This window comes from Diadema antillarum, unplaced genomic scaffold, assembly GCF_040938485.1.
Source record: "Diadema antillarum isolate AM-2024a unplaced genomic scaffold, OU_Dant_1.0 seq00000285_RagTag, whole genome shotgun sequence".
Classification (NCBI taxonomy): Eukaryota; Metazoa; Echinodermata; class Echinoidea; order Diadematoida; family Diadematidae; genus Diadema; species Diadema antillarum.
The window spans coordinates 1081682-1095228 of NW_027271313.1; the positions used below are offsets into that span (position 1 = coordinate 1081682).

At 39.7% G+C, this 13547-nt stretch overlaps 1 protein-coding gene and 1 pseudogene across 1 annotated transcript in view; both read right to left on the minus strand.

Moving 5' to 3' along the window:
• Nucleotides 1–326: 326 nt before the first annotated feature.
• LOC139729997 (uncharacterized) lies at nucleotides 327–6456 on the minus strand (annotated as a pseudogene).
• Nucleotides 6457–6473: 17 nt separating this feature from the next.
• LOC139729998 (uncharacterized) overlaps nucleotides 6474–13547 on the minus strand; it is a 49229-nt gene continuing 42155 nt past the window's right edge. The window contains exon 21 of the mRNA XM_071640918.1: nucleotides 6474–6685. Coding sequence (XP_071497019.1) covers nucleotides 6474–6685 — 212 coding nt within the window. The remainder of the gene's footprint in view (nucleotides 6686–13547) is intronic.

Here is a 13547-nt window from a genome sequence, read left to right on the forward strand (position 1 = left end):
TGTCTAACAAAAGAATACATGTACCTCATAATGAAAATATTGAAAAAGTTTTCAACGACATATATCATGTTGTGTCTGACAAAAGAATAACTCATAATGAAAATATTGGAAAAGTAAATGCGGACAAAGTACCGAGTATACTCGGGGGGGTGTCTATGGGAAATGCATGTTGTAGCAAAACTCAGTTTGTCCTCGATAAGATAATGAAAGAATATGCCACTATTCAGCATTTCTGATTGGCAATGCTCTTGAACCTTTTTCCTATGAATATCAATATTGGTATGTGGTCTGGTGTCGAGCAGAAATATAATCCGATGATATCAATCTCACCCTGGGTAACAGAAGGCATCGGGTTCCACCAAGCCTACTGTGGTACAGGCACGGCCTGCTGTGCATGCCGTACAGTCTGTTTCCGCATCCTGGCCCACCGCAGGGTTGAAGGTTCCCGCCGGACAGGCCAGGGGTGTGTCGGTGCCGGACTCACAGTAATACCCTGCTGGACATGTCTTGCATTCAGTTTCAGCTGCAGATACAAACAAACAGACAAACAAACAAATACAATCACAGAGACTTTGTGGGAAAAGGGAAACATTTTCTTTAACCCTTTAGCTCCACAAACCAGGTGAGTCTACCACTCTTAATACCACTCTGACATTGTCAAATAAATGACATCCTCTCCATTTACGCTTATGTATGTGTGCATGTGTTTGTGAGGGAATTATACATGTAGGTGAACAATGTTTGTGTATATTGTTGCCCAGCTCATCCCCATTTCATTCTACTGTGCATTAATTCTCTCCATTAACTCTTCCTGTGTTAGGGACTTTGGACAGTGAGTACAAAGCAATGGGGTTTCCTATGCCAATCAACATTCAATGCATAAATATGGTTAAAACACAATCAACTTGTCCCAGCCCATGGAAAGTCGCATGAGCATTACTGCCCCCACTGAGTAGATGTTGACATGGCAAAATACTTGCAGGTGCTGAAGGGTTACCCCTTTTTGTGCAAGGGACTTTGGACAGTGTATGCAACACTAGGTTTCCTGCGCCAATTGGTACCCAAAGCACATAAAGGGTTAAGACAAAATGCAATGCTTACACTCCGCTCCTTCCACTTCAGTGAACGTTCCTCCAGGACAAGGGTTCTCATCAGCAGCCATTGTACCCTCGGGACAGTAGTAACCTTTCGGGCATTCGCGGGGAAGGCTTGTGCCTGTGCCACACAAAATGGGAAGCAAAAATAGTTTTGATGAGATATCATATAAGCAATACTCCATGTTTCCTGATTTTCTTTTGATGTATCAAGGTTAAATCAGTGCATAGACTTGAAACTCAACATACATTGTAATTACTACCTTAAAGAGATGGTACAGTTTGAGTTTAGATAGGGCTGCAGGTTTTCAACTTTTTGGTGTGTGTGTTTGGGAGATAATGAGAAACCTCATACAAAATATGAAAGAGCATGTAATTCTTAAGAGGAATTCACAGTATATTTGATGAAAATTGGTCTTGAAATGGTAAAGATATCCCCAAAACATTGACCCAATTGAAATGTGACAGGTCATAACTTTCATTAGGATCTCTTTGTTTTACTTTCTTTTTCTGATATCTCAGTCAATTCAAAATCAATTTTCATCAAATAAACTTTAAATTCCCCTGAGAATTGTATGCTCTTGAACATTTCTTGAGTGGTTTCTAAATATCTTACAAACATTAAGAGCTGAATCCTCACCTCAACCAATACTATATATCCCTTTAAGCCACAAACTCGTCTAAATCTTTCTCACAGTGTGTGGAGAATCCCACTAGATTATGACACATACGTAACTGTGAACAAATAATAATAATCATATTTTTCTTTCATAAAGTTTTTACATTATGAAGACTAAACGAACTTTGATAACTGTGAAGAAATGTAAATATTTGATCTATTTTTCAGCATATGACAGACATACTTTAATTCTATACATCTCTCACTTAGTCAGAGGGTTACACAGTGTCATACACCAATCAAACACCTTACCCTGTGGACAGTAGAAGCCGATGGGACAGTTGACACAGTCGGTGTCATAAGCATAGCCCAGAGCTGTGCCGTACGTCCCCGCAGGGCAGGGGTGTTCTGTGGAGGTCTCAGTCGAGAACTCGCAGTAGTAGCCTCGGGGACAGCTGTACTCCACTCCTGGGGAACCAACCACCGGAACCTGGGGACAGAAGAAGCCTAATGGAGGCAGACAGAGAGAGGAAAACAGGAGGTTAAAACTCTGTGTCAGACCTTCATGAATCAGTGCTTTTCTGAAATTGAAACACTGTAGTTCGATCACTTGTAATGTACTGTTTCCCATTTAGGGAACAGTTTTCATTGTCAGAACTCAAATGAATCTGTGTTTCTCTGAAAACTGGAGCACTGTAGTGCAATAGCTTGTACTGTTTTCCCATTTGGGGAATTATTTCAATAGTATTTTCTTTTCAGAAGACTATTAATCAGCTGGTGGCTGTGATATTCTCCTCCTTTTCAGAATGAACCATTTTCATGTAATAATGCTTTGGTAATTCAATTATGAAATCATTATGTGTAATGAATGCTGATACATGTCAACTGTTATCTGCCAAAAATGACATTCAAAAGCCTAGGTACAAAGTGAACAGTCAAGACTGGTTCTTTGAACAAAGAAGTACAAATTGGAAGTCTAAAAACATTTGCCTCCACATGCAAATTCCTCACATTCTTTTTTCACAACATTTTCCAAGAAAACCAGAAAGCTTCCAAAATTATTGCCCAAGATATGCCTGAAAATGAAAAGGGAAAATAAGAAAGGAGGAAATGACAAACATATTGCACTTGCCTTGAGGGCAGGCAGCACAGCCCTCTGCCGAGGAAGCAGCTCCGGTCCGGTTGCCATAGGTACCGGCCGGACACGGCAGCTCATTGAGGCCATCCTCACAGTAGTAACCTGGTAGTACAAGCAGTTCATGACACAATTCATTTGTGATGGAAAATCTAAGGCTTGTCATGGTAAATCAAAGATTCAAATTAATATTCGTTTAGAATATAATCTGAGAATTTATGTCGACATGCTGAAAGAAGCAACTGGAAAGTGAACTGATGTAGCATGACAGTATACAATCAGTAGCATTGTGCACATTCAAGGAGGAAAAGAGAGATATTTGTTCACTCACATACAAATTGTATTACAAATTTGAACGAAAACAAAGTTTACTCTTGTTTCACTATAACAGAGTTCACGAACTGACAAATTTGGATATAATGTGCATCCATCCTACATCAAATGTACTTCTAAAGAACGCAAGCCCACCCCACTTTATACTAGGCAAAGTGTAACGTCAGGTTGGGGTTTTAAACACAAGAGCAGGCACGCTACTCATACGTGAGCTGATATATCAGCATAACACAGACCTAAGCCGGGAGAGTATTGCCTACCTTGGCGACACAGGCCCTCTGTTGGTGTGCGGCTTGTTGAGCCCTCTGCACAGGCGTAGCCTGGATCGCAGGCGGAGCAGGACGTGCTGGACTGGTTGCTATAGTAACCTGCATCACAGATGACCGGAACAGCATCCTTCTGCACACAGTAGTGTCCAGCGGGGCAGGGGATGCAAGCTTGCAGTTTCCCTGTAAGGGATGAAGTGGGATGGATCGTCATACCTCTCCCGCCATTATACATACTTCTCTTTTAGCTGCTTGGATAGGTACAACTTTGAAACCAATCATATTTACTGACAAGTAAATGAAGTCTGATAGTTCCATGAAATATTCTGTTCATTCATCTGCGACCATAAAGTGACTTGGAGCTTGTAATCAATCATGATGGATGAACATACTTGGCCCCTTTGAAAAATCAGTCTTTACCTGAAAGGAACACCTAACCTATGAATGGAAATTAATAATTACAATAACATAACCTAAAATATTGTCCAGTGGTAGAATATGAGATCGACAGATATTCATTTTCTTGTGTTGGGCTGGGTTCTACTCAAAACCTTGCACATTACTTTTAGGTCTCTTAAAAGACCAAGAAACAATTAAACCTCTATGTGCATGTGTAATCATTTGGGGGCATGGGGGAGATACCAAACTGTTGGAGTCATTGGGAGAAAGCATCACCATCGCTACCAGAGATGCATTCCTGGATCTTGATATGTTACCAACATCATCCAACATCCTCAATCTTACTTTTACAATGGGGGAGAAAGTAAACGCAGAGCTTGGGGGGGGGGGGGGGAATGGAAGTAACCACACTTCTCGTATGTACTGTATTGGGGATAGAAGCAACCATATCTTTGTTGAGTACTGTGATGAGGGTGGGGAGGAGGGTCTCATACACACCTTCACTGTAGTAGCCATCGGGACAGTCCTCGGGGGATGTTCGCGTGTCGTTGCAGAACTGACCTGCCGGGCATCCAGTACATTCCTGTCGAGACAAAAAATTGAAGACAAGTCAATTTGTCAGTCACTCGCAATGATATCATACAAACTGACAGGTATCATTTGTTATAACGAGAGATCCACAGACCTGGCAACATTCCCACATTAAAATCAGGGTGGTTCCACATGAGCGATCAGGAAGATACTTGTCTTTCTACATGCATCTCAAAGAGCAAAGATCATTCCCAGATACAGGTAATTTTTATTCCTTGTGCCAGGACATGAGGAGTTACTATTAAAGCTTTCAAGAGGACTCCTTCAGAATCCACAAGGGAGACAAGGTGGTTTTGGATTCATCATAAAAATCAAAATCGATTTCACATAGTTTTCACAGAAATATATGAGAGTGCTTTTTTTTTCTTTTTCTTTTTTGGCAGAAAAGCAGAATGCTGAAAATAAGGAAAGTAAAGTTTGCTCAGGTTAATCAACTTTTTATCAGTCCACACGAATGAAGTTGCCTTTAAGAGTAAAAAATAGTAAGAACAAACATACCGTTGACCCAGCCAATGCATAGTAGCCTTCTGTGCATGTCAGTTTGTAGGAGCTGGTGGCGTAGGGACAGGCAGACCCTGCTGGGCACTCAGTGCAGCTCTCCTGGGCCCCTACGCTGTAGAAACCCTGGTTACATTCTACTTTCGTGGACGAGTCGTCCCTATCGGGACACTCAAAGCCAGCTGGGCATCTGGTGCAGTACTGGATACGACAGGAGAGAAAGTGTCAGATCATATCAAACTGTCAAATTTAAGCATGATTATTCACAAATATTACATGCTCTGGTGCTTACTTTACTTTAATTACTGGTACACATGTACTTAATCTACATGCCCATAAAAGGACAGGTGCCCAAGAATATTTCAGGGAAAATTGACCAAAAAAAGGCAAAACAAACAAATTGATATCAGCCATGGAACTCATCAGAATAAAATGAAATGCTAATTCAAACTTCTGTCAAGGATGGAATCTTCCCTAAGAAGTAATTCAGGAATTGTTAAGAGAGTTTCGTGAGATGGAATCCACAGAAGTGCACAATACGCATTTCTAAAACAACAACAAATGGTGGACTGTACTTGTTCAATTTTAGGAAGTGTAGCAATTCCTTAGACAATTCAGACACACGAATGTATGAATGAGTAACGTTCACCCTGCTTGTCTTTAACAGTCTGGCTTCTTCTGAAATGACCCTTGTGGAAAGTGCTGCAATTTTTAAGACAATCCCTTTCTGTGAAGTACAGGTGTAATCTTTTTTTCACTCATTCATTCACACGAATGAATGAAGGAATAACATGCACCCTGCTTGTCTTTTACAGCCTGGCTTTCCCTGAAATGACCATTGTAGACTTACCATTGCCCCTGCATCGGAGTAATAGCCGATACTACAGGGTCGAGAGTTGTTGACATATATCGATGGACACTCGTAGCCAGCGGGACAGGCGTGGCAGGCTTGTTCACCACCCTCTGAGAAGTAGCCCTAGAGGACAGATAGAAATATGGAGAGGGAACAAGGTAGATGAGATCTTCTGTATACAGTGTAATGGAAAGATGACACAGAATGATCTTGTTGTTCCCCAATGAAATAAAAGCTGCACTAAATTACCTACAAGGGAATACATCATGGCCATCTGGGAATTTGAGAGTCAAATGATTACACATTCCATTTGAACAGCCAGGAGAAAACCATGTTAGATTTCAAAATCAAAATCCTAATTTTCTTTAAATCAGATTTTGTTCAGATCTTTACCAACCTGCTTCTTTCTTGTGACAACCTTCTAGAAATACCTCTTTCAATTTCTAAAGTAAACAGCAAAGATCAACTGTTTGAGAAAAAGAGAGAGATCTTTCAATTTCTAGAGTGAATTCTCTTTTGGATATTCGGCAAAGATCAACTGCTTGAGAAAGAGGTAGAGATCTTTCAATTTCTAGAGTAAATTCTATCATTCTGCAAAGATGACGTGTTTGGTGAAAGAGATGGAGATCTTTCAATCTGTGGAGTAAATCATACTTTGGATATTCCATAAAGATAAAAGATGAAGTCATTCTCTCACCGTGACACATCTTGCATTCCCACTCCCGTCCATCTGGGGGCACTGGTAGCCAGCGGGACACGTGGTGCAGGAGGCTGCGCCCACGGCAGCATAGGATCCAGGAGGGCAGTCCGCGACGTTGGCGTCCGTCGTGGTGTTGGGGCAAAACTGGCCGGCCTGGCACGGGGTACACTGTGACTGGTTTCCAAGGGAGTAGGAGCCTGTGGAATGGGGATGAAGAATGTGACAGAATTCACTTCCCTGTTACCACAAGCATGAACACAGGAACTACTGCTCCTCTTGTCTGAAGCTTTTCCATTTTGTATGTTAAACACTTGTGACATTCTGATACATATTGGGTAATATGAAGAGGAGATACATGTACTAAGCACCAATTCCAATTACCACAATTCATTCCATCTTGCAGCAGGTTTGCCTAGGCATTTCTTCTGTATACAGTGCCGACCGCGGGAAACGTCACGCTTTTCCGAGATCTGGACGAGGCCACTGACGCGTATCCCCGCGGGTACCCGCGGGTATACGCGTTCAGTGGACGAGTCCATCCGCCCGCACGGAAAATCCATCCTTGGGAATATGCGTCTCGATTGACGCGGGTTGGACGAGGGTGGACGAGGGTGGACGAGGGTATTCAAGGGCACATTCCCGTTAAGCTTTATTTTGACCGCTCAATCAAAATACATTTCATGGAGTTCCGACTTTGCCCATTTTCATCAAATTCCGATTTCAGGGGCTTCTTTTCGATTTAATCACACTCTGATGTCCACTGCCTTGATTGTTCGCTACTTTCTAAAGAAGTACACCTGCGGAAGTTGTGCACATGCGTTCATCACTCAAGTATCAATAATTATTAGAACATATCGACATCGGTTACGATCATCTCGCTATTCACGACTTTTAACGACCTGCGCCACCAAAATTTCATTGCTGAAAATTCGGTGGCCCAATCGGGCTACAAAAAAAGTCGGATGTTTGCCTTTACTTTTGGAAATGAACAGCGGTAACAGTCGGCTCCGTAAGACGCAAAAATGAATGTCGCATGTTTACTTTTGATTTTAGAAATGAATCACGGTGACATTTGACTCCGTATGATACTGGAATAAATACCAAATGTTTGCTTTGGCGTTCGGAAGTGAATGATAATATTCAACTCCGTAAGACGATAAGATAAATGCCGGATGTTTGCTCTTACGTTCGAAAGTAAATAGCAATAACATTCAGCTCCGGAAGATGCTTGAGTAGGCTATATGTCGAATGATCCCTTTGACGTTCGGAAATGAATAACAAAAATATTCAACTCCGTACGATGATAAAATAAAAGACGGATATTTGCTTTTACTTTCGAAAATAAAAAGCAATAACATTCGGCTCCGGAAAATGCTAACATAAATGTCAGATGATTGCTTTTACGTTCGGAAGTGAATAGCAGTAATGTATTCTGCTCAATACGATGCTAAAATAACTGTTGGATGTTTGCTTTTATATAGATTTCGAAATGAATAACAGTAACATTCAGGTGCGTTCGGTGGTAAAATTAATGTTCAATTATTGCTTTGATGTTCGGAAATGAATAACAATGACATTCAACTCCGTATATACATTGATAAAATATACAATGTATATCTGATGTTTGCTTTTACGTTCGGAAGTAAATAGCAATAACATTCAGCTCCCGAAGATGCTAAAGTAAATGTCGGATGATCCCTTTGACGTTCGGAAATAAATAACAAAAATATTCAACTTCTTACGATAATAAAATGAATGACGGATGATTGCCTGTATTTTCGAAAGTAAATAGCAATAGCATTCGGCTCCGGAAGATGACAAAATAGATGTCAGATGATTGCTTTTACGTTCGGAAGTGAATAGCAGTAATATTCTGCTCCATTATACGATGCTAAAATAACTGTCGGATGTTCGCTTTTAAATTTCGAAATGAATAACAGTAACATTCACCTGCGTTCGATGGTTCGGAAATGAACACAATAATATTCAACTCCGTGTATACGATGATAACATGAATGTCTGATGTTTGCTTTCATGTTCAAGAGTAAATGGCAATAACATTCAGCTCCGGAAGATGCTAAAATAAATGTCGAATGTTTGCTGTGACGTTCGGAAATTAATAACAAAAATATCCAACTCCGTATATACGATTTTGCGTTCGGAAGTGAAAAGCAGTAATATTCTCCTCCATACGATGCTATACTATAGTACCTGTCAGATGTTCGCTTTTAAATTTCGAAATGAATAACAGTATGCATTCAGCTGCGTTTGATGGTTCGGAAATGAACACAATAATATTCAACTCCGTGTATACGATGATAACATAAATGGCAATAACATTCAGCTCCGGAAGATGCTAAAATAAAATGTCGAATGTTTGCTATGACGTTCGGAAATGAATAACAAAAATATTCAACTCCGTATATACGATTTTACGTTCGGAAGTGAATAGCAGTAATATTCTGCTCCATACGATGCTAAAGTACCTGTCGGATGTTCGCTTTTAAATTTCAAAATGAATAACAGTAACATTCACCTGCGTTCGATGGTTCGGAAATGAACACAATAATATTCAACTCCGTGTATACGATGATAACATATGTCTGATGTTTGCCTTTATGTTCAAGAGTAAATGGCAATAACATTCAGCTCCGGAAGATGCTAAAATAAATGTTGAATGTTTGCTGTGACGTTCGGAAATTAATAACAAAAATATTCAACTCCGTATATACGATTTTGCGTTCGGAAGTGAATAGCAGTAATGTTCTGCTCCATACGATGCTAAAATAACTGTCGGATGTTCGCTTTTAAATTTCGAAATGAATAACACTATACATTCAGCTGCGTTCGATGGTTCGGAAATGAACACAATAATATTCAACTCCGTGTATATGATGATAACATAAATGTCTGATGTTTGCTTTTATGTTCAAGAGTAAATAGCAATAACATTCAGCTCCGGAAGATGCTAAAATAAATAACGCATGTTTGTTGTGACGTTCGGAAATGAATAACCAAAATAACTCCGTATATACGATGATAAAATAAATGTCTGATATTCGGTTTTACGTTCGAAATATAACAATAACAATCAGCTCCCTTCGACTTTCGGAAATGAATGATAATAATATTCAACTCCGTACGATGTTTAAATAAATGTCGGATGCTTGCTTATAATTTATATTGCTATGTACTTTCGCAAATAAATAGCAATAACATTCGGCTCCGGAAGATGCCAAAATGATTAATGTCACATGATTGCTTTTACGTTTGGAAGTGAATAGCAGTTACATTCTGCTCCGTACTATGCTAAAATAAATGTCGGATATTTGCTACATGTGTATTACATTTCGAAATGAATAGTAACATTCGGCTGCGTTTGATGGTAAAAAACAAAACAAAAACAAAACAAAACAAAACACACACACAAAAAAAAAAAATTCTGATGTCTGCCTTGACGTTCAAAATTCGGCCCTGTACGATATGATGAAATAATTGTCAGATGACTCATTTCACTTTCGCAAGTGGACAACAGTGACATTCGGCTCCGTACGATGATAAAATAGATGTCGGATGTTTGCTTTTATATTTGGAAATGACTAACTGTTAAATTCTGCTCCGTATACGACAGAGCTGCCAACCTTTCGAAGCACAAATTAGTACTCAGCAGCTCCAAAATTCGTATTTTCCACCAGAATTCGTATTTTTTCAATCTCCCTCTTTTTGCTATGAGGCCTACAGGCTCTAAACATAATGTTATGACACATGCCGAAGCATCCAGCTGGTCACCAGCACGATAAAGATTCTAAACTACGCAATGTTCAGCGTTGATTGATTGCTTTCTCGCAATGTGTACAAGTGCAAGTTTGTACCTCCAAAAACTTTCTGGGCTGATTATGGAAGCTTCCACTTTCTAGCAGGGGACGGGGAATGCTTGATCTTCTCAAGAGAGCTTCTGTGTGAGCAGATGCAAAACTCTGTTCTGTGTTTCCAATTATGTACTATCAAAACATAATCATGCGTTGTTTTCAGGCTGTTTTCATTTTATTGGATTTTAAACATCAGTATTCCAATTCCTTTTCCCCTGACTGGAATCGGAAAGTCTGCTATAACGATGATCGCAAAATGCCGCGCTGTGTGTGGAAGCGCCGATGTGGTGCAAACACGTGGCTTCATTTTCAAGTTTAAATGAATGCGCCATGTGCTCCTGCCTATAAGAGGTTACTGCAAGTTCGATGGATCGAATGCGCCATAGCTGAGCTGAGCTGAATGGCTTGTTTACGGTAAACATGCAGTTTACGTTCGATATGAAGAAATCATTACGTCTTTCACGAGGGAAAAACACACAAAACAAACAAACAAACAAACAAAATACACCCACGAACGAATGTTGATAGCCAAAACTTTGAAAAGTAATAAGCAGTTTTGATGCGCGTGAACTGAAATTAATTGTCATTACACGTTGTATTTTGCTGTCTAACCAGGTGATGACTGCATCTCATTGGACCTTCTCGTAGTGAATTTGTCTGGGCATACGAGACCTTTCATGTATTTCTGTGATTGCATTTTTAATTGACTGAATAATCAATCCTTTTTTTTTTTATTGTTCAGGGAACATTAGATATTCGATCAAGTACACTATAATAGACTGTTCGATGTTCCCTACTATGCGCCAAAAGCAAGGCTATAGACATAGAATCATGATATCTTTGGAATTATTCCTTTAATTCAACTAATGAGCTGGTTCTTCGATCGATATTTCCAGGATACTTACACGCTGTTTATTCCAATGCGCGCATTCTTTCGTCTGGCATGCACCTGGGTGTGGCACCTGCTTTTGTGGCAATTTCCACAAGGGAGAGGGGTGGGGTGTCAAGTTTCTTCGAGCCGAAGAGACTGCATACACAATCTCTTCGCTTTTATTTATTGTAATTCGTGTTTTCGCCTTATTCTTTGCTGATATTGAACATTTAGATTTAACTTTACGAAAGTTGCTATAGCACATGGTTCGTTTTGTTGTGAGGTGTACGTAATTTCTCTTTTTTTAAATCATTCTTGAGAGGGGAAAGAAGAGTAAGGGGGAAAGAAGACTAGAGGGAAAGGGAAATAAAACAAACGTCACGTACGCTAAGCATTCACAGGAAGCCGTCTTTTTACACCAGTCACCAGCATAGTTATCATCACTATCAGACATCACTCAAGATCATTTTAGCCTTTTCCTATGATCAACATTAAGAAACACGCATAATCCCTCGAGATAAATATCTAGGAAACTCAATAATAAATACAAAGTATCAACACCTCCCAACGACACAAACATTTAGAAAAGACAACAAATAGCACATCGAAGCGGCTGGGATCAAACTCCGTCGCTTCGATTGCAGCGAAGCGGAGAAAGCGCCGTTACGAAAATAACAGTGCGAGACACTAAGAGAATTACGTTTAAATACTTCAAAGTATAAAGGGAGCGGATAAAGTGATATAAAAGGGAAGAAATCGTACTAAACGAGGTGTGAGAAACGACGGAAATAAAACGAAGTTTAGTAGTAAGCTTAGGCCCTAGCAAAAGTTTTGCAGCACCGAAAGCTACGCGAAAATAAACACACATATAAAACTCGGTATTGCGACGAGATCCTATGGGATCAAGTCAATAAACGATACAAAACAAAGGAAATTGATTCATTTTGACCGGAAAATAGTTTGTTATAAGTATTCTGTTATATGAGATCTCCTTTAAAGGCCTAGAAATAATCGAGTTTCCACGATACTCGGGAAAGAAAGTTCGAACGCTTTTCACCTGCACATATATACTGCAGAGGGCAGTGCACATCAGTCATCAATACACGAACAGAAACTCACCTCTACAACTTCCTCGCAGAAAATGATGCAATAGCGTTATAAAAAAAACACACAACACTCTAAAAATCATTTCGTACTTGGGAGGCAAGGGACAAGAGGATGAAAAGAAGAGAAAAAGAAGCAGACATTGCACAACGGGACGCTTTCACCCCGCCTCATACGGTACTGTAGTGGCAGCTGGCTACACCCACATGGGGATACCACGGCGATCCATGTAAACATCCAGGGTCCGTAGGCGACAGGGATTCACGCGCGCGAAGTTCTGTTCGGTGTACACAGTACGCAAGCAGCGATATGCGTGTGCGCACATTTTTCTATTCAGCGCTTTCCACATACGGTGCGTACGCGTTGCATCGATATCCCAGCTGAATACAGATAACATGGCACATGCGACGTGCGTTTGCTATATTTTTACCCATTATTTTTCCCCACTGTGAATTCGTACTTTCTAAGGACGTTTTCATATTGTCGTATTCCCTTCGATTTTTCGTATACGAATTTTTCGGAACGGTTGGCAGCTCTGGTACAATGCTAACATAAATAATAGATTATTGCTTTCACATTTGAAAATGATTAATGGTATAAATAGGCTCAGTATGATGCTTAAATAAATAGAGGATGTTTGCTTCACATTCGGAAATCAATAAGGGTAACATTCAGTTCCATAAGATGCTAAAATGAATGTCGGTTGTTTGCTTTTATACAGTGTATTTGAAAATGATTAACGGTAATATTCGGCTCCGTAAGGTTCTAACATACTATAGTAAATGTTGGATGATTGCTTTTACAATCAGAAATGAATAGCGGTAACTTTCGGCTCTTTACAATGCTAAAACAAACTATCTGGAAATGCTCCCACTTTCTCATCCCAAAAGTAAGCTATGACCACCTAATAGGCATCAACTTTTATAATTATCTATAAGCCTATTTGCTAAATCTTAGAATTCAGAATAATGGTGATAAGATGATCTACTTTTGTATTCATTTATTTCAGACATGGGTACCTGTCACGTCAGTAATGTTTAATAATTGTTTTTAGCAGGACCGATTTAGTTTTTCCTATGTTTTCCTTGATTTTTTTGGCCACCAAAAAAAAAAAAAATAGAAATCAATGATTTTGGTGGTCAAAAAATAAAAATTAGTTTGGAGCCCTGCGATATCATTGGGCTCATCATTACTTAATCTTTCCCATGATACGCT